Genomic DNA, 22,915 nt, shown 5'->3' on the forward strand with positions numbered 1-22,915 from the left:
TTGGACACGGGAAGTTTTTCATTGCAAACTGTGATATGCTTTAGAGTCAGGATTATGGACAGGAACTACGTTTTTGATGAGCTCTTAGACTCTCCATTCACAGCACTCCTTGTTTTTCAATCACATCTATTAGGGATGGTAAGCTTCACCAACTCACATCGGTGCATTGGCATAAAAGTTAACTATGTGATGCATCGGTTTAAAAAAGTGTGAATCGACTAGAAGTTGGCATTTGTATCACAAACACACACACACACACACACACACACACACACACACACACACACACAATTAACATGTTGGTTTCATTGTGATTGATGGCAGAGCAGCAAAAAACAAGAAAAAAAAAGGAAAAAAGGACAAATTTTCTTGTGCTTAAAATGTGTATTTGCTAAAAGGGGCAACTTTGCGGAGAGATCAGACAAAATGGCAGCACTGATCCACTTCTGCATGCGTCTGATCAATGAATCAGCCACCTCATTTCTTTCTGTCTCTCCAATTAATGGGTAAAAGGGTGGAGTTTTGGAGATAAAGGTGTCTCACCAGGTGACAGACAGATGCACGATGCCGGATTCGGCAGGGGACAACTCGTGCTGCTCGTTCTAAAGAAGCTCTTCTTGCAATTAACAAGATCGCCACAGCAGATCATCTGTCTCCATACTACCCTGTCCTCTACATCTGCCTCTTTCTAAGAAACTACCTGCATATCTTCCCTCACCACGTCCATGAACCTTCTCCTTGGTCTTCCTCTTTTCCTCCTTCCTGGCAGCTCCATCCTCAGCATTCTCCTACCGATATACCATATGTCCCTCCTCTGCACATGTCCAAATTATCTCAATCACCCCTCCCCACCTTGTCCCCTAAATGTCCCACATGTGCTGTCGACCTCATAAACTAATTTCTAATCCTGTCCATCGTTGTCACTCCTAATGAAAAGCATTTTCAGCTCTGCTACCTCTAGCTCCACCTCCTGTCTTTTAGTCAATGCCACTGTCTCTAAACCATACAACATCATAGGTCTCACCACAGTCCTATAAACTTTCCCCACTCTTGCAGATACCCTTCTATCGCAAATCACTCCTGCCACTCTTCACCATTACTCCACCTTCACCACCTCTTCTCCCTGCAACCGCACCACTCCACTGCCCTCCCTCTCATTCACACACATGTACTCTGTCTTACTTCTACTGTCTTTCATTCCCCTTTTCCCCAGCTCTCCCTACTCTCACCACAAATCACAATATCATCCGCAAACATCATAGTCCATGGAGACTCCTGTCTGACCTCGTCTGTCAATCTGTCCATCACCACTGCAAACAGGAAAGGGCTCAGAGCCGATCCTTGATGCAGCCCAACCTTCACCTCAAACCAGTCTGTCATTCCTACTGCACACTTTACTGCTGTCACATTGTCCTCATACATGTCCTGCACCACCCTCACATACTTCTCTGACACACCTGACTTCCTCATACAATACCACAATTCCTCTCTCAGCACCCTGTCGTACGCTTTCTCTAAATCCACAAACACACAATGCAACTCGTTCTGACCTTCTTTATACTTCTCCATCAACATTCTCAAAGCAAATAAGGCATCTGTGGTGCTCTACCTCGGCATGAAACCATACTGTTGCTCACAGATGGTCACCTCTTCTATCAGCCTGGCTTCCACTTCTCTTTCCTATAACTTCATGGTCACTTAATGGACTGATCAATTTTATTCCCCTGTAGTTACTGCAGGTCTGCACATCTTCCTTTTTCTTAAAGATCGGTACCAGCACACTCCTTCTCCATTCCTCAGGCATCCTCTCACCTTCCAAAATCTTGTTAAACAATCTGGTTAAAAACTCCACTGAAATCTTTCCTAAACACCTCAATGCTTCTACTGGTATGTCATCCTCTTAATCGCTTCTCTTCCTCCTAACCAATCCTATCTTCCTGCTGCTATCCACTTCCTGCTTCACCATCTCCATAGCATCCAACCTTCTTTCTCTCATTTCCCTTATTCATCAGCGGTTTAAAATACTCCCTTCACCTTCCCAAAACACACTCCTCACTAGTCAACACATTTCCTTCTGCATCTTTTATTGCTCTAACTTGCAGCACATCCTTCCCAGCTCTGTCCCCCTGCCTGGCCAATCAGTACAAATGTAATTTGTTTATATATTGAAATGAAATTTGAGAAATTTGTGTGATTAAATGAAGAAGCAGAATTTTAATGCTTTATAGAAGAGATTTGACATGGAATGTGTAGAGCCAGAGCTGAAGTGTGTATAAGAAGTTGAGCAACAGTCTGAAGAGTGGTGGTTGGTGTGTTTTTTAAAATCACATCAGTATTCTGCTCTGTGTGCTGCCTGGATGGTTAGTGGTGACTGAGTGGTTTGAGATAAGATCTGATCTTTGAAGAGGTGTCATGAAAAGCAGTTCTATCTGATCATGCTTTCACATATGAAACTCAGATTTTCCACTACAATTATACTTTTTCGCTCTGGTTCCTTTTGTCAAACAAAAGCATTACACTTGCACTCAGATGCAGGTCTGAGTAGCTGTAGAATCTGTAGCATGGTTTAATTGCAGCGAGGACGTTATTCGCCAACAAATTAATAAAAATGCCTCAAGTGAAACAATTACTGATTACTGGTACTGAGCCCAAGGATAAACTGAACAAAAAACAATGATATTTTGGTTTGTTTAATTATATACCATTAGAGTCCAACTGAACCGAAAAGCAATTGATCCAAAAGTATAATTTTGTAAGTATAATGGTCTTGACTGATTTGAATTCTAGAAGGCTCATAAGTAGTAGGAGAACACTAGAATGTCTGTTTTTGCTGCTCAGTAATTTATCATGTATGCACAACAAGGATGGACTGAGAACAGAACCCTGAGGAACTCCTGATAGAAGCCTGCGAGGTGATGACCTGACCTGACACGGGGAACGATCAATCCTATAGATTTGGAGAAAAAAAAACACAGGTCACAGAGTAGCTTCTAAATCCCAAGCAAGCAACAGTGGATCTATGGATCAGGAGAGTCAGTGTTTCAAAGGCTACTGGTACAAGGGTAAGGATTTTTTTTAAATAAGAGATTTTTTTATATTCTTAGACAGTTTATATATAAAAAATAATGCAATGTTCTTATTTTTGTGTTTACTATGGTTGTTAAGGTTTATGTAATGTCTAAAGACTGACAACCTCAAGGTATATCATTCTATCATTTCATGGAATCATGAAATTAACTGGTCATTGTGGTTGAAAGTTAGCAAGTTATTTCTTTCAGAAAATCTTTGGTAGTCTTGGGCAGATGACAAAATCTAAAATGACAAAAAAAGATTTGATCCCCTTGACTTAATTTACTATTATGATCAATAATTAAAGTAATGATACAGGTTAGATTTTTCCATAAATTGTCATATATTACCTGTATTATTATGTTGTAGTTGAAAGCTGAATGAGGCCTGGCTGTTAAGAAAAAAATAGAAAAAACTAACCTTAATGACGGAATGAAGCTTGAGTTGTCCAAAAACAGTTTTGTTTTGTTTAGTTCTTTTAGAGTTTGAAAAAAGTAATGAACGATAAGCAGTTTTTCCATGTTGCTATAATGCCATCTACAGTTTATGTTTACACTTCAGAAATGGAAATTGGGCTTGGTTGATTTAGAGGAAGATAAAAGGGAGGGGAAACAGGTAAAATCTAAGGGTTACTTAAGAGTATGAATGTTTATTTGAAAACAATTCTAGTGACTCAGCTGTTTGGACATCCAAGAACAAGGCCATTCCACCACTTGGGTGCCATTAAAGAGAAGGGTCTTGATGCATGACTTCCTTAAATCTGAATGGATGGTGGGTCAATTTGAGCCGTGCTACAAGCATGGTACAGTGTAGAGCTATAGGCATTAGTCTGTCTGGATTTTTCTTACCCTGACAATTACTTCACAGCGGCTGAAAGCCGTGATCTTTTTTATTTCTTTTTTCTCCAAGGTGAAAAAAATTCTTACGTAATGTGCACAGCTCAACTGTCCTTCAACTAAGGATCTGCAGCTTCTTATAAACGAACCTAAGAGAACATGACAAACAATAACCAAATCAAGCACACCACAAGGGTTTACGGGAGATGGTTTATCCAGGCAGATAGCTGATAGAGCCTGGTGTTTATTGCCTGTCTGAGGAAATCTAATGAAGGCATGCTCCTAGTTCACTGGCTGAATTCATAAAATGCTGATCTAAATGGTCAGGCAGCTGGTCCCATCTGTCCCTCAGTCTGCTAGGCATGTCTAGTGCCAACCCTGAAATAACACTATTACAGGTTATATTTATGTTCTCTCCAAATTATCACCTTGCCCAGTAGAATCACCAAAATAACTCCTAGAGGTAGAACTTGCTAAAGTTTGAAGTGCTTGTTTAGCTAAGGGGTCATTTAAATATATATTTGTGGGAGGGGGGTTTGTGGATCAAGGGGCCAGTCTAAAACCGCGGATATACGGCATCAACACTTCTCTCGTCCTTGTATGTCTTTTCTTTTGATAATAAAAATTGTGCTTATGTCTATATCCCTGAGTTTGCTAAAGCAGAGATGAGTTGGGAGGGCAGAATTGTGCAGATCCTGGCTTGTGTGGGTTCTCAAAAAGCTTTATAAAGGATACAGTAATCAACATATGAATCTCATCTACCTAATAAATAATAAATACAGTAGTTTGAAATAACCGAGATGTGAGGTGTAAGCAATTCTGTCAAAATGCAGGTCAAAGACTATTATATACTTCATAGCCTTCATATACTCATTCATTTCCATGGTTCGAAAAAAAATTTACTTAGCTAGCTGACCAGCTCACCATATATTATCATTATTACCACATAACTACCATAATTAAGTTTCTGGCCATCTAAAACAAGGGACCTGAGCTTTTGCTTGGAAATGAATAAAGCGCTCTGTTAATATTGGCAAAGTGGTCATATCTTAAAACGTAGAACACAGAAAGGTCAATCAATTCCTAATCACCAAGATTATAAATGAGTATGAGTGGTTGACAGGGAATACAAATTTTATCAGGACAAAAAAAAAAGGAGAAGAAGCTTGTAATGAATAATTTGAGCTGGGAATTGTGTGTTTTTTTTTTTGTTAAGGGCCCACCATGACTGTTTGGGATGTAAACAGGAGGCATCTGAGGGCTAACACTTGCATATCTCAGTCTCATGAATATCTTATGTATTAGTTACTGATTAATATACATTTTAATACATTGCATTCATAGCATTAGCAATATTAGCTAGTTGCTCTGGTGGTATGCACCGTTCCTGAGTATAAAGTACAAACCATCTGCTTAAATATTATTCCTGTAAAAGTAAAAAGACTGCTTTTACATTTCTACTTGAGTAAAAGTATCAAACTTGAGTTTCGAAAGAAAAAATCCTACTGATCCTTGAAAACTATATTTGTAATAATTGATGCAATTCGATTTTCCATTCTACTTCACAGGAGAGTGTTTTCTATTGTTACAAACACTCAGTAAGACACACACACACAACCACATTTACTCCACACAAACTCTCACCAGAGAGTGCTTGCGCTCTCATGACAGGTTCTCATTTAACACAATTTACATATTTGTTTCAAAATCGTGAGGAAAAAAAAAGTTTTGTCTGAAATGTAGGAGAAGAAATGCTTCCCAAAATAATATTACTTGAGTCCACCACTGGCCTGTTGGATGTAAACAGGAGGCATCTGAGGGCTAACACTTGCATATCTCAGTCTCATGAATATCTTATGTATTAGTTACTGATTAATATACATTTTAATACATTGCATTCATAGCATTAGCAATATTAGCTAGTTGCTCTGGTGGTATGCACCGTTCCTGAGTATAAAGTACAAACCATCTGCTTAAATATTATTCCTGTAAAAGTAAAAAGACTGCTTTTACATTTCTACTTGAGTAAAAGTATCAAACTTGAGTTTCGAAAGAAAAAATCCTACTGATCCTTGAAAACTATATTTGTAATAATTGATGCAATTCGATTTTCCATTCTACTTCACAGGAGAGTGTTTTCTATTGTTACAAACACTCAGTAAGACACACACACACAACCACATTTACTCCACACAAACTCTCACCAGAGAGTGCTTGCGCTCTCATGACAGGTTCTCATTTAACACAATTTACATATTTGTTTCAAAATCGTGAGGAAAAAAAAAGTTTTGTCTGAAATGTAGGAGAAGAAATGCTTCCCAAAATAATATTACTTGAGTCCACCACTGGCCTGTTGGCTATATACCGGGTAAGAGCAGGGGTACACCTGCACATTAGCTGATCGGTATGCAAGATTGTGGTTGGTGACACCGTCCCCATCCCAATAAAAGAGGAAAAAATACAAGAATGAATACACTACATGCTACTATTTACATTTTCAGCATATGCCCTCATCCAGAGCGACTTACAATTATCTTATACATACAACTGAGCAATTTAGGCTTAAGGGCCTTGGTTAAGTGCACAGCAGTGGTGAAGGGATTGGAACTCATAACCTTCTGATCAGAAATCCAACAAATTAACCACTAAGCTACGCCTTCTCTTTGCATATAATGCATACTCCATTTTTGTGACTCTGTGTTTCTTTCTTCTATATGCGTCTGTAGACTTTTTTTAAGCATAGCATTGTTTGCTGCTTGAGGTTAATAATAACATGTTTTCTCAGGTACTGTAGATGCTGTAGATCCCTTTCTGTTTTTGTAGCTCACAGCTTACAGTCTACTTTGCTCTAATTGACAAAGTTAATACAGATTTGCATTCTGTTTATGTGTGACTCAGAATTTCATGACAAAGTTTGACGTCACGTTTTTTGTTCTATACGAATAAATAAGACATTTGAACAGACATTTTACCCGAACCCAGTATCCACTTAATAATAAGCTGGAACATTTTTTTTTAGGCTTTGGTCGATTTCCCCCATTATATCAGCTCTTAGTGTCTCACCTGGACAAGTCTGGCCTGCTCAGTCTGCAGCATGCTGATCTCCTGGCTGATGCTGGTCTGGCCCTGCCTCAGTGCGCTGTACTCTGCCTTCATCTGGTTAATATGGGCTGACAGCTTAGCGATTTCCTCCGCCAGTTGGACGAGAAGACCTCTCTCCTGTCCCTTTACCGACTTCAGGTCTGTGTCATGGTGGCTGAGCGAGTGCAGCAGTGACGTCTGGACCCCCTCCAGTCTCAGGAAGTTGCTGTTGTAATCGGGGCAGTTGGGCTCGATGAAGATGTTAATGCGGGAGCCATCGCCTCTTTCTACAGTCACCAGGGCGTTGCCTTCATCTTGATTAGTAGTGATGAGTGGCGGCGCATCGGGGGATGGAGGTGTCTGGGAGTGGTTCATTAAGAGTATGGTGCCTGTTACCGTGAGAGCCAGTAGCACGGCAATGAATAGCAGGATGGTGCACAGAAGGTAACTACAACTCCTCCTCTGTAAGAGAAAGATAAAACCAGGTTTATTGCTTGAGATCTAATTACTGCATAAAGACAGTACACTGTATTTTTGTGTATTTTGTGGGCATTTTAATGGTATTTTGAAAAGACTCAGTATACAGAATTTCCATGCTATTTAAGTAAACGCTATGAAACAGAGGGGATTATTGAGATAACTTTACATATGTACAAATGCGTATAGAACGTTGTATAAAATGTGCTGCAGGTGCACACATACTATTGTAGACAAGCTCAGGCGGGTTTACCAGTGACTTCAGGGAAGGCTTTAAGCTGATTTCTGTGATTGCTTTGGGCCTGTGAGAGCTTGGCTCCAATAATAAACTACACATGATGCTTTGGCTGTGCAGCTCTTCCAGCAACGGGAAATCCCCCCAGGGCAAAGTGTGTAAGAGAACGAGGGAAGATACTAATACTAAGTCCTGCGGCTCAATCCATTCCCGTTCAGTTAAGTGTCTGGAGTTGACAATTCTTTTTGCAGTGTGTACAGACACAAACAATGGCAGCTTGTCACAAATGAAGAGAAAAAAAAACGAGGCGACGAAAAAAGCGGAGGCTCCGGGAGAACAAAACGGCCACGCTGCCAGAATGAAGCCCAGCTGATCTGTGCTGTGTTATTTATTTATTTACTTTGTAAAGATCTTTCAGAACCTATCTTATAACACACCACTGTGTCCTCATGAGCTTCTGTTTCTGTATGTACAGAGGGCAGATTCACAGCAGTGTTGCTTACAGCAGGGGTTCATAAAATGTAACTGTGAAAACTGTGAGAACCTCTTTTAAATGGTAAAATAAATAAATAAAATAAATAAATACAATTTTGACTCAGACTGAAATGTGAAAACCAAGGTTCTAATGTACTGTAATACCAGTTATTGTATAGTAATCAGTACAGTTATCTGATACTACACTGGAATATGAAATCTTTGAGGAATTGAGGAAGAACTCTGTATATATGTTATACTACACTACATGTGAAGCATTACTCCTGTCTTTATGGCACAAATCTGCAGATAGTTTGCAAAGAATCAATATAAAGCAGACAGTCTATTTATTTTTTCACGAAGTCTGAAAATGGCACAAAAATAATGTTTTTTCCGTCATGGCATAAAATGAAGAACTGGAATATCATTACGGAAATAGAGCAACATGTCTTGTCCTGTACAGCAAGCCTTTCAGATGTCTTCGAAGAGAAAGGTCAATTCATAAATGCATAAAGGTCACCACTATAAACCTTATTAGACATTTGAGAACTCATTTACATTTGTAAACACCATGTGGCATTTTGGTGTACTTTAGACAGCCTGCCTTCATACACAGCATATTTTACCAAGTAATTAAGGGTACACACTGACCCAGTTAATCCATAAAATAAACTGCCACAACCATGCCAGCACATACGGTATCATCAGACTCCCATGTTGCAGGTGTGTTAGGTGTAAAAAACTCAAGCCTCACAATGAGACACACTTGGTGATAAATTGAGAAATGAGATTTATGCTAAGCAAGCAAACAGTTCATAGCTAACTTCAAGACAACAAAAGGAATGCTAGTAGTTATAGAGATTGCCTAGGGGGCCAAGGAAAGTACTATTAAACACTCTCTTCCTGGGAAGGCCATGGAAGTTTCTATTGAACACTCTTATCCTGGGAAGTCCATGGAAGCTGCTGAAGAACATCATTCATCCTAGAGGGCCAAGCAAGAAGCTGTTGAACACCCTCATCCTTGGAGGCCAAGGAAAGTACTATTTAACACCTTCATCCTGGGGAGGCCATGGAAGGTGCTGCTGAACACCACTCATCCTGGGGAGGCCATGGAAGGTGCTGCTAAACACCACTCATCCTTGGGGGCCAAGGAAGGTACAATTGAACACCCCTATTCTGGGGAGGCCATGGAAGGTACTATTGAACACTTTCACTTCTTATCTCTCACCAAGCCACCCAAATAATTTTAGCAGTACTAGTAGAAGCATTATTTACCACAAATATGGAAACATTGTTAGAAAAAAGTGTTTGTCTAATGTGCACCTAGTAAAATGTACAAATGTGCCATATTAGGTGGCTAATATGTCATCATGCAGAGCATTCACAGGACCTAATGATTTCCATGAGACGGTTGCCCAAATCATTATAAATTCCTAGCAGACATTGTTGTTTGAAGGCACTAGGAATCATGGTTAAATTGGCTAATCATATTTTTGTGATGCTCACTGGTTTAGGCTGTCAAGTTACCCCACACCTCTAAAATGAAACTGCAATTAATGAACAGTTGGTACCACCCAGATGAGGATGGGTCCCCCTTTTAAATCTGGTTCCTCTCAAGGTTTCTTCAAAGTTTTTCCTTGCCACACATGCCAATGGCTCAATTATTAGTGAAAAACTATTATAAGGATCAGACTTATAGGCAATAAACCTACACATTCTTTTATACAACCTTATAACTTCTTTATCTGTGTAAAGCTGCTTTGAGACAATGTCCACTGTAAAAAGCACTATACAAATAAGAATCAATTGAATTGAATTGAATTGAAAGTTCATTCATCATTTATAACTTATCCTTTCAGTTTTGTAAGCTGCAAGATTTTCAATGGCATCAATTATTATGCACAAGAAATCAAGAAATACACGAGGACATTCTCCATGCAGATAAAAGCAATGATTAGAACAGGAAAGTGCCACCCGCAGCTGAGCTGAACGTCTACCTTCATAATCGACTCAAAAGAAGCACAGTCTCACTAAGTGTCTGGAAGAGGAATAAAAGTAGTTTCTGTCAGAAATGTGCTTTTTGTATTATTGTTGACAGGCAGTGCACATGTTAGATGAGAACAGGAACAGACTGTATTTACTAAAAGCAGAGATGCTTACATTCATAATGAAGCAGATGCTATTGGATGCTTGGTAAATTATAGACTTAAAGAAAGCCTTACTACTTCTATTTAGTTTGCTATAACCTTTTCAGAGTACTGAAAATGTTATTAATTAGAGTAATAGGCTCTTTGTCCCTTGCTTCCTTTTATATCTTCTTGTTAAACATCTTTTAACAAGAATCGTAGAAATTAATTGAGCTCAGTATTTATTTGGGGAACCTTTTTTCATCTCTTCCAGACACTGAAAAATTCATATGCTCTTAAAGAGTGTTTTGTGTGTGTGTGTATATATATATATATATATATATATATATATATATATATATATATATATATATATATATACCATCAAAGGAGAGTCAAAACCTTTTGTGTTAATTGCAGGGTCATATAGTAACCCCTGCAAGTATTGAGGTTGCACTATATATATATATATATATATATATATATATATATATATATATATATATATATATATATATATAGTGCAACCTCAATACTTGCAGGGGTTATATATGACCCTCGCAATTAACACAAAAGGTTTTGACTCTCCTTTTGATGGTTCCTTTTTCAAGGGTAATTGTACATGTACTGTACTGTAACTCAACAAAAATTGTGAATTACTTGTCATAAATGTTTTATTTACTACTTGAAATGAACAATACAGTAATAAAAGAGTTCCAATATATCTATATACACATATACAACAATCTTTACTTTTGCGTTTTATAGCACTACAAGACAAATTGAAGGTAGTGAAGATATTTTCTATTTTAACATAAGCAAGGATGTCTTCAACACATTTGGATCCTGACATTTCTTGCCCATGTTTCTTGCCACAAATGTTCAATCTTTGCCAGACTACCAGAACAGGTTTTATTCTAGGGGTTGATCTTAATTTTTTTTGCTATCTAACTATATATAGTTTATATAGTTTATCTAATGCTATATATAGTTTATAGGTCTCAGGTCTCAGAAATAATGCTACCATCACCATGCTTCACAGTGTGAATAGTGTCAGGTTTTGTCAAATGTAATGTTCTTGTGTTGAGAAACAAAAACTCTTAATACTAGTCTCAAAAGGGAAAAAATCCTGTGTAAATGGGCCATTTTTTTTTTTATATTAGCCCTTTAATATAGTTATTCTGTGCTTTCTTATCTATGTATAGTTTCTCTTATCTGAACGTTCGATCACTCCAGCTCCTTTAGAGTTACCCTTGGCCTCTTTGATTGCTTCTCTGTCTCCATACGTGGGCACTCAACTTTGGGTCACATTGTTTATTCTTTGCTTTTTGAATAATAAATGTAATGGTGCTCCACAGACTGTACTTTAACAAACTCTGAGGCCTTCCAAAAACAGCTGTATTGACCTCACATTACACAGGTGGACACAGTGTAACTAATTATATGACATTTGGCAGATGCCCTAATCCAACTGAGCGTTAAGGGCCTTGCTCAAGAGCCCAGCAGTTGGTGCTTGGATTTGAACTTATGACCTTCCAATTCAAAGTGCAATGCTTAACCACTGAGCCACCACCAGCCGTGAATTTATATACATGCTAATTAGTATGTCATAAAACAGGTGGGTATCAGTGCTAAAGAGCCTCATTAGAGCAACATTATTATCTTCTATAGGACAGATGAACAATTCTGTGCAGTTTACTTATAAACCTTAAATTGCAGCCAAAAAAACCCTACGTATAAAAGAAGACTTGTTAAACTGATTGGCAATGTGACTACATTATTCACAACCAAGTAGAGTCAGTATTTCTTTTTAACTTTGAAATATTAGAACATCTAAGAACCTTTATCTGTCAGCAGGAAAGTTAAACCAATATGAACTGACAAAACGCAGCGAGAGCAGAAGCAGAGCGAAGGTCATCTGCACTGACACCTGAGTGAAAACTACGCTATGATGACATGATTACTTATTCAGGGAAGTGAAGGCAAGGTGTCAGGTTCACAAAGAGGGGAGAGTCACAGAGAGATGCCTTGAGTCACAGATTCACCTCACCTTGGCTTTTGATGTAAAGTTAAATAAAGTGTGGTGCACTTTGAAGAAAAACGAGTTCATTGAGGAGATAGATGGCTGTGGTAAAGGCCCTTAGCTTTCTTTTATACTTCCCATACTGATTCATATCCTCTTCCATTTGAAAGTGGCAATTCATTGTGTGAACTTGAATTATGTGTCAGTGGTTTAGATGAAGCTGTTGAATAAATTGCTAGGTTTCCCAATATTCATTATCCTTTGTCCATCATGCGTAGTCTCAAAAATGATTAAACAATTAGAGGGATTGCTGGGATTTCTTCGTGAAGCTTGGAAAAATCTATTTCACTTTACAACAAACAAATCTTTTCAGAGTTCTTTTCCGGAAAAAAGTTGCATCTGCTGGGCCCTTGAGCAAAGCCCTTAACTATCAACTGCTCAGTTGTATAAATCACATTGTAAATCTGGATAAAGGTGTTTACATGCAAATATTATCTGGGTGGGTGAATTATTCTCAATGCTGCACTGGCACTAAACTGTTTGCCTAGTAATAGGAGATGCCCAGGTAGGAATGAATCAAGTGTATGTGATCCGTATGGTGAGAAGAAAAAACTTTAACGGCAACTGATAATTGGGTATTTGGTAGGGATGCACCGAATATTCGGCCACCGAAAATCTTCGGCTGAAAATGGCCCAAAAGTGCATTTTCGGTTTTCGGCCGAAAGACTTTGATCACCGAAAAAACACGGCCGAAACAGTTTGTTGTGATGACGCAAACAGAAACCGCTGCCTGCACGTGCATGTCTAAAACAACATGTCTGCGGTGTGGACGTATTTCAGTATATCTGAGAAAGACCCACGGATAGCGATTTGCAAAACATGTAATGACGAAATTTCGTCTGCAAAAACTTTCTCCACATCGGGTTTAATTTGAAATCCAAACATCCGATCGCTATGCTGAATATCAGAGGAACGCAAACGCACAGAAAAGCAAAACCCCTCCGAGCATGCGCACTCCGTCTGTGGCGAACGTTTTTGAAAAGGCAGGAAGTTTCCCAGTGATAGTGTTGTATTGTATCTTTAAGCAGTTGCTCTTGTTCTAAATGAACTTTGTTTTTATGAAAGAACATATTTAATTGTACAACCTTTCAGCAGGTTTACATTATTATGAGTGCATTAAAGTTAAACATTTAAGACTAAATTTTAATTTATTTTATCCTGTGCATTGCTGCAATGTGCTATAAATAAATATTTTTATAATTTGTAATTGATTAATTCTTTGAAACTTTAATATTAATTTATGCAATTGAAATGCCTTGATTTTAGTAAGGTTAGTACACAGTCATAGACATAAATGCAATGGTAATAATAATTGCCATAATTTCTTTCGGTGTTTCGTTTTTTTCGGTTTTCGGCCTTGCTTTCCTCCTTTTTCGGTTTTCGGTTTCGGCCAAGAATTTTTATTTCGGTGCATCCCTAGGATTTGGGGTTGGTATACTGTTTCACCATTGCTTTTAGCCTTGTCATTCTCAGGAATGCCAAAACTTTTATTTTCCTCTATCTGAAAAATGCTGTAATGTCTTCACTATCAGCATCATAAAGGAAGCATTGCCCTTAAAGAGGATATTGGTGGAATGGCAAAGTATGCAATAAAGGACGCACTAAAGGAAGTACACTAGCCAGCCTACTTCCTATTTTTGGAAACCCTGGATCCTGGTATTCATGTTGCAAGCCATGGTTACCCCTTCATGATAGATTGGACAAAATAGTGGTGGACAAAGTACACAAACCATGTACTTAAGTTAAAGTAGAGATACACTGAGTAAAATATTATTCCAGGAACAGTAAAAGTGCTCCCTTTAAACTTCCACTTGAGTAAAAGTACAAAAGTATTCGCCTTCAAATGTACTTGTGTCCAACGTACTATGATTTATTATAGCAATAATGTCCTGTTATCATTTTTGTCACTGCTTAATCAACTCAGTTTTTGTGAAAGATTCTAATGTAACTCTTTGCACACAATCGAATAATAGAATGATATTAATGAGTCAAACACTGATTGATATCTATCATGAGCCCGAAACCTTCTTTTCAAAACCTTACGCAAAAACACAGAGTTCTCGCAAATTAGAGTCAATCATTTATTCCTCTCAAAATGGTCTGCTTGCTGTTGTACTGACGCTGAGCTGTATGTTTGTACTAAGTAGATGCCACCGAGCGACAATCAAAACAGAGCGAGTGCTCTACAGTTCCCTGATTGGTGGCTTGCTGCGTGCTTGACCAGTTCAGTGTTTATCAATTCATAATTAAAAAAGGAACAGCCGATTTTACAAAATGTAGTTAGTAAGATAATTGACTTTTTAAATGAGGTGAAGTAAAAAAAATTGAAATACTTTATAAAATAAAAGCTATTTAAGTACAGTAACGTATTACATTTACTGTCCACCACTATTCCCTACTGCGGAGTGACTTTCTCAGGAGAATAATGCTCTTTAACACACTATAAATATTGTTCATTTAAGTTTCAAGGAACGTGTTGAATTGACCATGAAATTTTCCACATCTCAACAGATCAAGCATTTGTGGGATATGCTGAACAAAACACTGAGGCCTTAAATTACAACTTACAGGACTTACAAAGGTCTGCTGCTTGAATTTGGTGCCAGATGGGTTTATGGTTCAAAGGTGTTTTGGTGGCACTAGCGGGTCCAACACGGTATGAGGCAAGTGTTTTTAATGCTGTCGCACGTCGATGCGTAATCCCGCTGATTTACAGAAATGCAAAGCAAGAGCAGCTCTACTGATTATTATTTAAAGTGGACTTTTTTGCAGTTAAACCACCACCAAAGGCAATGAAAACCTGAATGGATAAATGGACATGTCAAAACAAAGGCTAACCTACAGTTGCATTGAAAAGGAGATTTAGACATGATATCAATTATATGTCTTTTCAGAAAGTAAAATGCTGCCAAATATGATTTTTGTTTACATATTAGAACTGACAGGTTCCTGTATGTGGATAATGGATTGTGTCATACACTAGATGGATGTGTGACTTGTTGAATCATAAGAGAAACATCAAATTTTATATACAGTATGTGAGCATGGACAAAATCGATGTATGATTAGAAGTTGAATGAAATATCATTTTTCAAAGAGCACAGTGATGATTTATATATACAGTATGTATAAATGACAAATTCACCTTACGTGAAAGACGCCTCATCAACAGATTAAATGTTTAGCTTTTATGTTAAGATACTTTTCTTATCAAGCTTAAGGCACACAGATGCTTTCTCAGACATGCACAGGTTGATAGCAGAGGTACCACATGCAGCAGGTGTTTTCTTCTCCCTGGTGTACAGATTTACATGACATACAGTTTACAAGAGCGGGTCAAAAAGCATTACGAAAAAAAATGGCTGTAATTATAGCTACAGTACAGCTCCAAGCTTGAGGGGTGACCTCTCGTGTTCTTGAAAACCAAGCTCTACTGCACACTGATATGATAACAGAATCTGGCAGGTAGCATGGCACTGCACTGATAAAAGCTGAAATCTTACGCTATCTGTGAAATGCATCGTGTGTGCTATAAATACTGAACAAGCGCTGCAACTTAAGGAACGAAAGCAAGTTTCCAAACACACCAACAGTGCTAAAAAACCACCAAGTGCAAAAAATATGGTCAAGCTCCAGCTGCTCTGTAAATTAGACCTGTGCAGGGACCAAATCGCTGAAAGCAACATCAGTCGACATGGATTATAGTGGCTTCTATGTAAGACCACTCATCCCTGCATTAGCCAGCAGTTTACTCTAAAATAAAAAAAAAAGCACATAAACCCCACCATGTAATATGGATTATATAAAACTTAATATGCACAGTTGCAATTGATTAGCTGTGGTGTGGAAAATAGCTTTACAAATGTACAGCTTTCTTATGGTTTTGCAGTGGATTGCAATAAGAAGCAAAGGGGCATCACACTGATGTAGTAAGAACCCATGGTTTACAAGGGTTATACCTAACCCGGCTCTCTCTCTCTCTCTCTCTCTCTCTCTCTCTCTCTCTCTCTCTCTTCCTCTTTCTCTCTCTCCACTCTAGCTTATTTACCCCAAGAAACCCTCACTCCTTTCCCACCTGAACCCCCATTGAAGTAACATGGAACTGTTAACTTTAACCGAATGTTCAGGAACATTAGGACTAACAATTTAAATTATGTATTTGCTTAAAATACTGTACACTATTACGTTTATAAAGTGACATAATGTCTAGATGAATTCACTGAGGTACCATAGGGGCTGGGGGGGGTGCAATTTTTGAAAGCAACTGGGGACCACTTTATGCTTTTTGAACATCCTATTCCGCATGTAATTTGCTGTTATAATAACCTCCACTCTACCGGAAAGATGTTCCACTATACTTTGGAGTCTGCTTGTAGAGATTTGTGCTCATTCAGCCACAAGGGCATTAGTACAGTCAAGCACTGATGTAAGATGAGGAGGCCTGGACTGCAGTCAATGCTCTAATTCATCCCAAAGGTGTCCCAATAGGGTTGAGGTCAGTGCCCATGTAAAACCACCCTGGTCAAGATATACAGGTAATGTCTATATCAAAGATTTCGAATGTTTGTGGAAAAACGAGATACCCAAAACATCTTGGACCATTTGTCCAATAGAAATAATAATAATAATAATAATAATAATAATAATAATAATAATAATAATAATAGTTGGTGTTGATTTTAAACAATTCAGATCTACTGGGATTTTTACACTTAACAGTCTCCAGAGACTCTATAGTGTGCTGTGAAAAGAAATCAGCCAGTAGTGCAATTTCTGCTGCTAGAAACAATAACACAGAGACATATATCAAGACAGTGAGGGCCAAATTGGCGAGTAAAACTTCATTAGCACATTTGAGGTGATAAATGCTTAATAACTGAGCATAGGGAGATGCAAACAGCTCTATTTCTGCTTTCCTAATGTCACCATCTTGTCATTTAGACAAATGAGAGCTTCACACACACACACATCCTCTTACAATCGATATGTGCTGCAGAGGGATGTTGATATGTTAAACAGCTAAATGCGAATGTTTGTATGCCTCAGGAATAAAGTTAAGGCGGCCTGCCCAATTACTGGACTAGAATTAATGTAAAAGCTGATGAAAATTAACAGGAATATAAACTCTAGTGCAATCCCTACTATATCTGACAAAATGGGTGGTCTTCAAGGTGGTTGAGAGTAAACCATAAATACATGAATGTTTTGTCCTTCTAACAAAGTTTCCAATGAAGCACATTGTGTTTGTAACCTCAACGATGAGTCAACATGCTGTTAGTATGCTTAATCTACAGTACATTCACATTTATGGCACTTTATAGACACCCTTATTTTGAGTTACTTACAATTATATTGTTTTTTATATTATTATAACTATTGTTGTACAGTTGAGTGGTTTACAACACCAACAGTGGCACCTGTGTGGTGCTGGTGATTTGAACTCACAACCTTCTGATCAGACATCCATCATCTAAACCGATATGGTCAGTGGAGCAAGCAAGTCAGTTACCTGAGGTGCATCATACCACCATGACGTTTATTAGAAACCACCTAGGCTTTTATCGTTTTTTTAAACACATGCATTTTTTTTTAATGCAACAAACGAAGGTAAAAAGCAAAAAACACACAAATATTAGACAGTAAATGACTGAAAAACAGTTCTCTGGACAGATAAGTCCACACATATACACATAAACTCATTTCTTAAGGATAAATGTGTTGTCTCCACTAAAAATTAAGACCCCAAAACTTCCTCTTGTGTCTTGTGCATTTGTGCATATTATATTGTAATTGTCTTTGCACATGACTAGAATGCAAGTTGTCTTGCCTTTGGACACTGGCTTAAAGAAAACAACCACTTGGAAATCCATTAGAGACTTCTTTTTTCCTGATTGCATTTCTCTAATAAAGTGGATGCCTCTGGAGATTTACCTCATTTTCGAAGAAAATTCTGATGAGCTTTTAACGTTTGACGAAGACAAAATGGGGTGAGCACCATAGGGGCAGCTGTCTCTGTGTCCTTGATTAGGATGCTGCTTTGGACTTTTATGTAACAGGCTGATGAAATGACAACTTGTTATGGCTGAAGAATGCTGGCACTAATTGGTTTGTCCACACCTGATTTCTGTCTTGGTGTCCACACTAGCAGATGACAGCTGTCAAAGTCACTCAATTGTAGGAAACAGGCTTTCTGCCTGCTTTCCTTCCTCTATTAGTATCTAAACTTCAGCCCCACCTTTATCTCATGTGTTTGGTTTACAAATCCTTGGATGTCAATGACATAGATGGTGTGCATTGTCAAGATGTGCCAATGCCACTTGCTTTAAAAAGCATCAGAAATACCTAAAAGCTCTGTGGAGGGAATCAGGATACCCCACTGACTGCATGGCATACTAAGAGTAAAGGGCACATCATGACTGATAGAAGCTTTTGATTCAGCTTGAGTGTTGATTGGAAGGCAAAGACAAAATGTTTGTGGTTTTGTGATTTGTCTCCCACACTTATTTACACCAGTGCCTTGAAGTTTTATATGGATGAGTTCAATAGATTCCCTCAAGCCACTGTCCCTGGTTTAATGACTACAGGGACAATGTAGGGATATTATTACCCTTTAACTTTTCACTGCTTTTTTGCCTCCTGGGCCTGACAGTTGTATGAAGCAGTAATTGTGCAATTGGACTGTTCATTGTAAAAAGTCATGCTTCATCAAATAGTACAATCAGTACCCAGTAAATGGCTAAAAGCTTACTAACAGTGGTCCTGTTTATTGATATGTTAGCTTTCGCTGAAACTTCAAATGGAATTAGTTTGAAGTAGGTATAAAACAAATAAGCTTGTTTCTTTAACATTATTACCTTTAATTGGATTGAATATAAAAGCTGGTTCAGCAAAGCCTAAGTTGCATTTGCAAAAGTCTATGTTTCACTTCATGTCACATCAATCACTAACATCTATTGTACCCAAGAACCAATCACTTATTAGCACTATTTTATTTACTACTAATCACCGAATCACTAATCATACTCCCACAGACTATTCACTAATCACCATTGTTCCCAACAACCAGTCACTAACCAGCATTATTTCCATCAATAAACTTGTTTAATTCATTTTTATTTGTATAGCACTTTTAACAGCTAACATTGTGTCAAAGCAGCTTTACACAGATAAAGTGGTAATAAAAGAATGTATAGGTTTGTTCCTTATCATTGTAATTTAGTCCCTAATGAGCGAGCTACTGGCGACTGTGGCAAGGAAAACCTCCCTGAGATGGCATGAGGAAAAAACCTTTAGAGGATCAGGACTCAAAAGGGAACCCATGCTGATCTGGGTGGCACAGAATGTCCATTATTAACTTTTAACATCATTATGATGACAATTAACACTAACCTGTGGTCCTTAGCCATTATAGTAGACTGTTGACATTAACTACAGTCCAAATCCATCCTTAAATCTACCATGTTGCTTTATAATTTCATGGATCCCCAGGCTGTTGATGCAAAACCATCCCCACCTGCACAGAGTGGGTACAAACCAGGCAGATCCGAAAGAAGGAAACAGTTCACTCTTGTCCCCAAAGAGCAATCAACATTACTCCCAAAAGCCAATCACTGCTCACCAAGGCACCCAGAAACCAATTACTCATCAGCATTGTTCCTAATAGCCAATCACTGATCACCACTATTACAAAATCTCTTATTGATTTTCATCTGTGTTGAGATCTGGTAAAAGTAAAGGTCATAACACGTGATTGGCTAGGTGGTAGCTTGGACTATGGATCAGAAGATCACGAGTTCAAATCTCAGCACCACTAAGCTACTACTGCTGGGTCCATAACCCTCAACATCTCAGTTGTAAGTCGCTCTGTAAAAGAGCATCTGCCAAATCCTATAAATGTAAAATATAAATGTAAATGATTTGCATCGGCATCCTAAACAACCTATTCGTCGATTTCCTAATGACCCAGTAGATGGGGGTGGGGTCAACATGAAAGCGCTCACTCTGGATAAAAATATTTCAGTATATAAGGTAAAGGTGATTTCCCCAAAGCATGACAGAGCTACGATTAATCCACTCATCTGTACACACATCATTCATCAATTGCTTCTGGTGCAGCGTTTCCTTGAGATAAATCCTGTGCTAAGGAAAGCAGTTATCCATGTGCACATGATTCTGTATTTGTAAGAGAAATCTTGCTAACCATTACTCCAGAAAATAGACATCTATCTGACAAGTGTGAATTATGGTGAGCTGATCTCATTTTGCCACAAGATCTGATGCAGAAACTCTGTGGAGTCTGTAAGGGAAGTATCATGTGTAAGCTGCAGTGTATAAATGCCCTAATGAGCAAATCCTTCAGAGCCAACAGAAGGAGCAGCATTACAGAGGGCGAACTGCTGTAGAGCAGGTTCCAGCTGTGTTTATGGTCCCCGGTGGTGTACCACACACACACACACACACACACACACACACACACACACACACACACACACACACACGTGTGGCACTCTGTAATGAAGACACCGGTTTAGACATGCCTGCTCTCCACTATTGCATTCGCTCTCAACGGAAGGGCAGGTACCACCCTTCTCCATCGCTGCTTCAGAGATAAAGTGGTGCTTACAGATGGAAATCAAATCCAACACCCTCTCAAGCTCCTGCTCACATTGATTGGTCCTGCAAGACAGATACTTTCACTGAGTGTCCTTCGGGGAAGGTTCTAGGGTCTGGATAAATAAAGCAGCTTAAAACTGGAACTCGAATTTAGGATCAGGTTTCTGGTTTACAAGAACAGCATTTCCACCAGTTTTGGGGGTCCATTCAGTTTATTCGTTCAAGTTTCAATTCATTTTTTTTTTTGGATAGCACTTTTAACAATGGACATTGTCTCAAAGCAGCTTTACAGAAATAAAGTGGTTATAAAAGAATGTATAAGTTGTTCCTTATCATTCTTTGTCTCTAATGAGCAAACTAGTGGCGAATGTGGCAAGGAAAAAGTACCTGAGATGGCATGAGGAAGAAACCTTGAGAGGAACCAGACTCTAAAAGGGAACCCATTCTCATCTGGGTGGCACCGAATGTCCATTCATTATAGTTTCATCATTGTTAAGGTGTGCAGTGATAGGCTATTAAATTCACCTTTGGTCCTGAGCCATTGTAGTTGGAGTTGCTCAGTAATTTCATGGATACTGTATTTGGATATTCTTCATGAATATTCATACTACAAACTAAAAGAAAAAAAAGACTAGTGAAATTAATTGGTTCCATTAATCATACATACAATATTTCTATATTATACTGTGTTATATGGAATAACACACTTGAGGCATGCTATTATAGAAAACGGCATGAAGAGAACTTACCATTACTACCAAGTGAGTAATGTTCTTATTATAACACCAAGTATTTCATTTATCTTACACCACAGCAATTTGCCAAATGACTACAAATAGGTAGTTCTTCAAAACAAATTCACATTTTTACTCATTATATTTAAGCTAAAGGTGCGTTTTACTTGTCACATATACTTGACGATATTGGGAAATTGGAGTCAGAGTGCAAAACCAGCCATGATACAGTACCCCTGGAGCATAGTGGGTTAAGGGCTCAACAGTGGCAGCTTGGCAATACTGGGGCTTGAATCTCTGACCTTCCAATCAGTAACCCAGAGCCTAAAACCACTGAGCCTCCACTTCCCCCTTAATAAGTGGAATGTCCAAGAAAGCAGTTTGTTCCTTTTAATCACTATGTCATAGTAGCTATATGTTATATATATTTATTCCCTTGTAGCCTTTCTTTTTTGCAAATCTTTGATCCAGACAACACTCAATAGCTGTTGGTATGACTGTTAATTTTCACTGACACTCCTTTTAAAAAGTTAAATGAATGTTATCTTTACAGAAAATATCAAAATACCACAGTTATAATCCATTGGTGTGAATACCCAAGCCCTGAATATAGCATTCCATAGAAACAATAATGTATTAGAACACATGTGTTTAGATAAGCCTGTGATTTGCCTTGTATATAGATTGCTTTAATCGAAGGTCATTGGAGTCTTTTGCTTTATTAGAAGGTTGGTCAAAAACTACTGACCAATCAGAATCCAGCTTCAGTGCTGTAGCATATCTTGGACTATGGACGTTATCTTACCGACAGTAATATAGATATTAATGTAAAAAAAAAAAACACACCAAGAAACTGAATCAAAAAAGCACCTCAGGTATTAATGAACTTAATGACATTCTCTCCAAGAAGAGCTTATCACTCACCCACAACATCAGACACCAAATGAAGTGAAGCAGACTGATACCATTTTGATAAACAACCACAGAGTTGTTTATGTCCTGCTATCATTCTCCTGTGAATTCTGCCATGTGTGTTCAGTCAGGTTTTCTCTGCCCACTCTTTTGTCACACTTCTATAATGGATATTTAAACGACAGCAACCAAGGAGCAAATACTGGAGACTTGGCTGGACTTCACACTCATCCACAATCCGGATGAAGCCTGCAGATATTAGATTGGTAGATTAC

The 22,915-nt window shown here is 38.3% G+C and overlaps 1 protein-coding gene across 1 annotated transcript in view; it reads right to left on the reverse strand.

The window, feature by feature from the left end:
• LOC124399436 (fibrinogen C domain-containing protein 1-like) overlaps nucleotides 1-22,915 on the reverse strand; it is an 88,868-nt gene that overhangs the window by 58,335 nt on the left and 7,618 nt on the right. Inside the window, exon 2 of the mRNA XM_046870328.1 lies at nucleotides 6,969-7,448. Coding sequence (XP_046726284.1) covers nucleotides 6,969-7,448 — 480 coding nt within the window. The remainder of the gene's footprint in view (nucleotides 1-6,968; nucleotides 7,449-22,915) is intronic.

This window comes from Silurus meridionalis, chromosome 17, assembly GCF_014805685.1.
Source record: "Silurus meridionalis isolate SWU-2019-XX chromosome 17, ASM1480568v1, whole genome shotgun sequence".
Lineage (NCBI taxonomy): Eukaryota > Metazoa > Chordata > Actinopteri > Siluriformes > Siluridae > Silurus > Silurus meridionalis.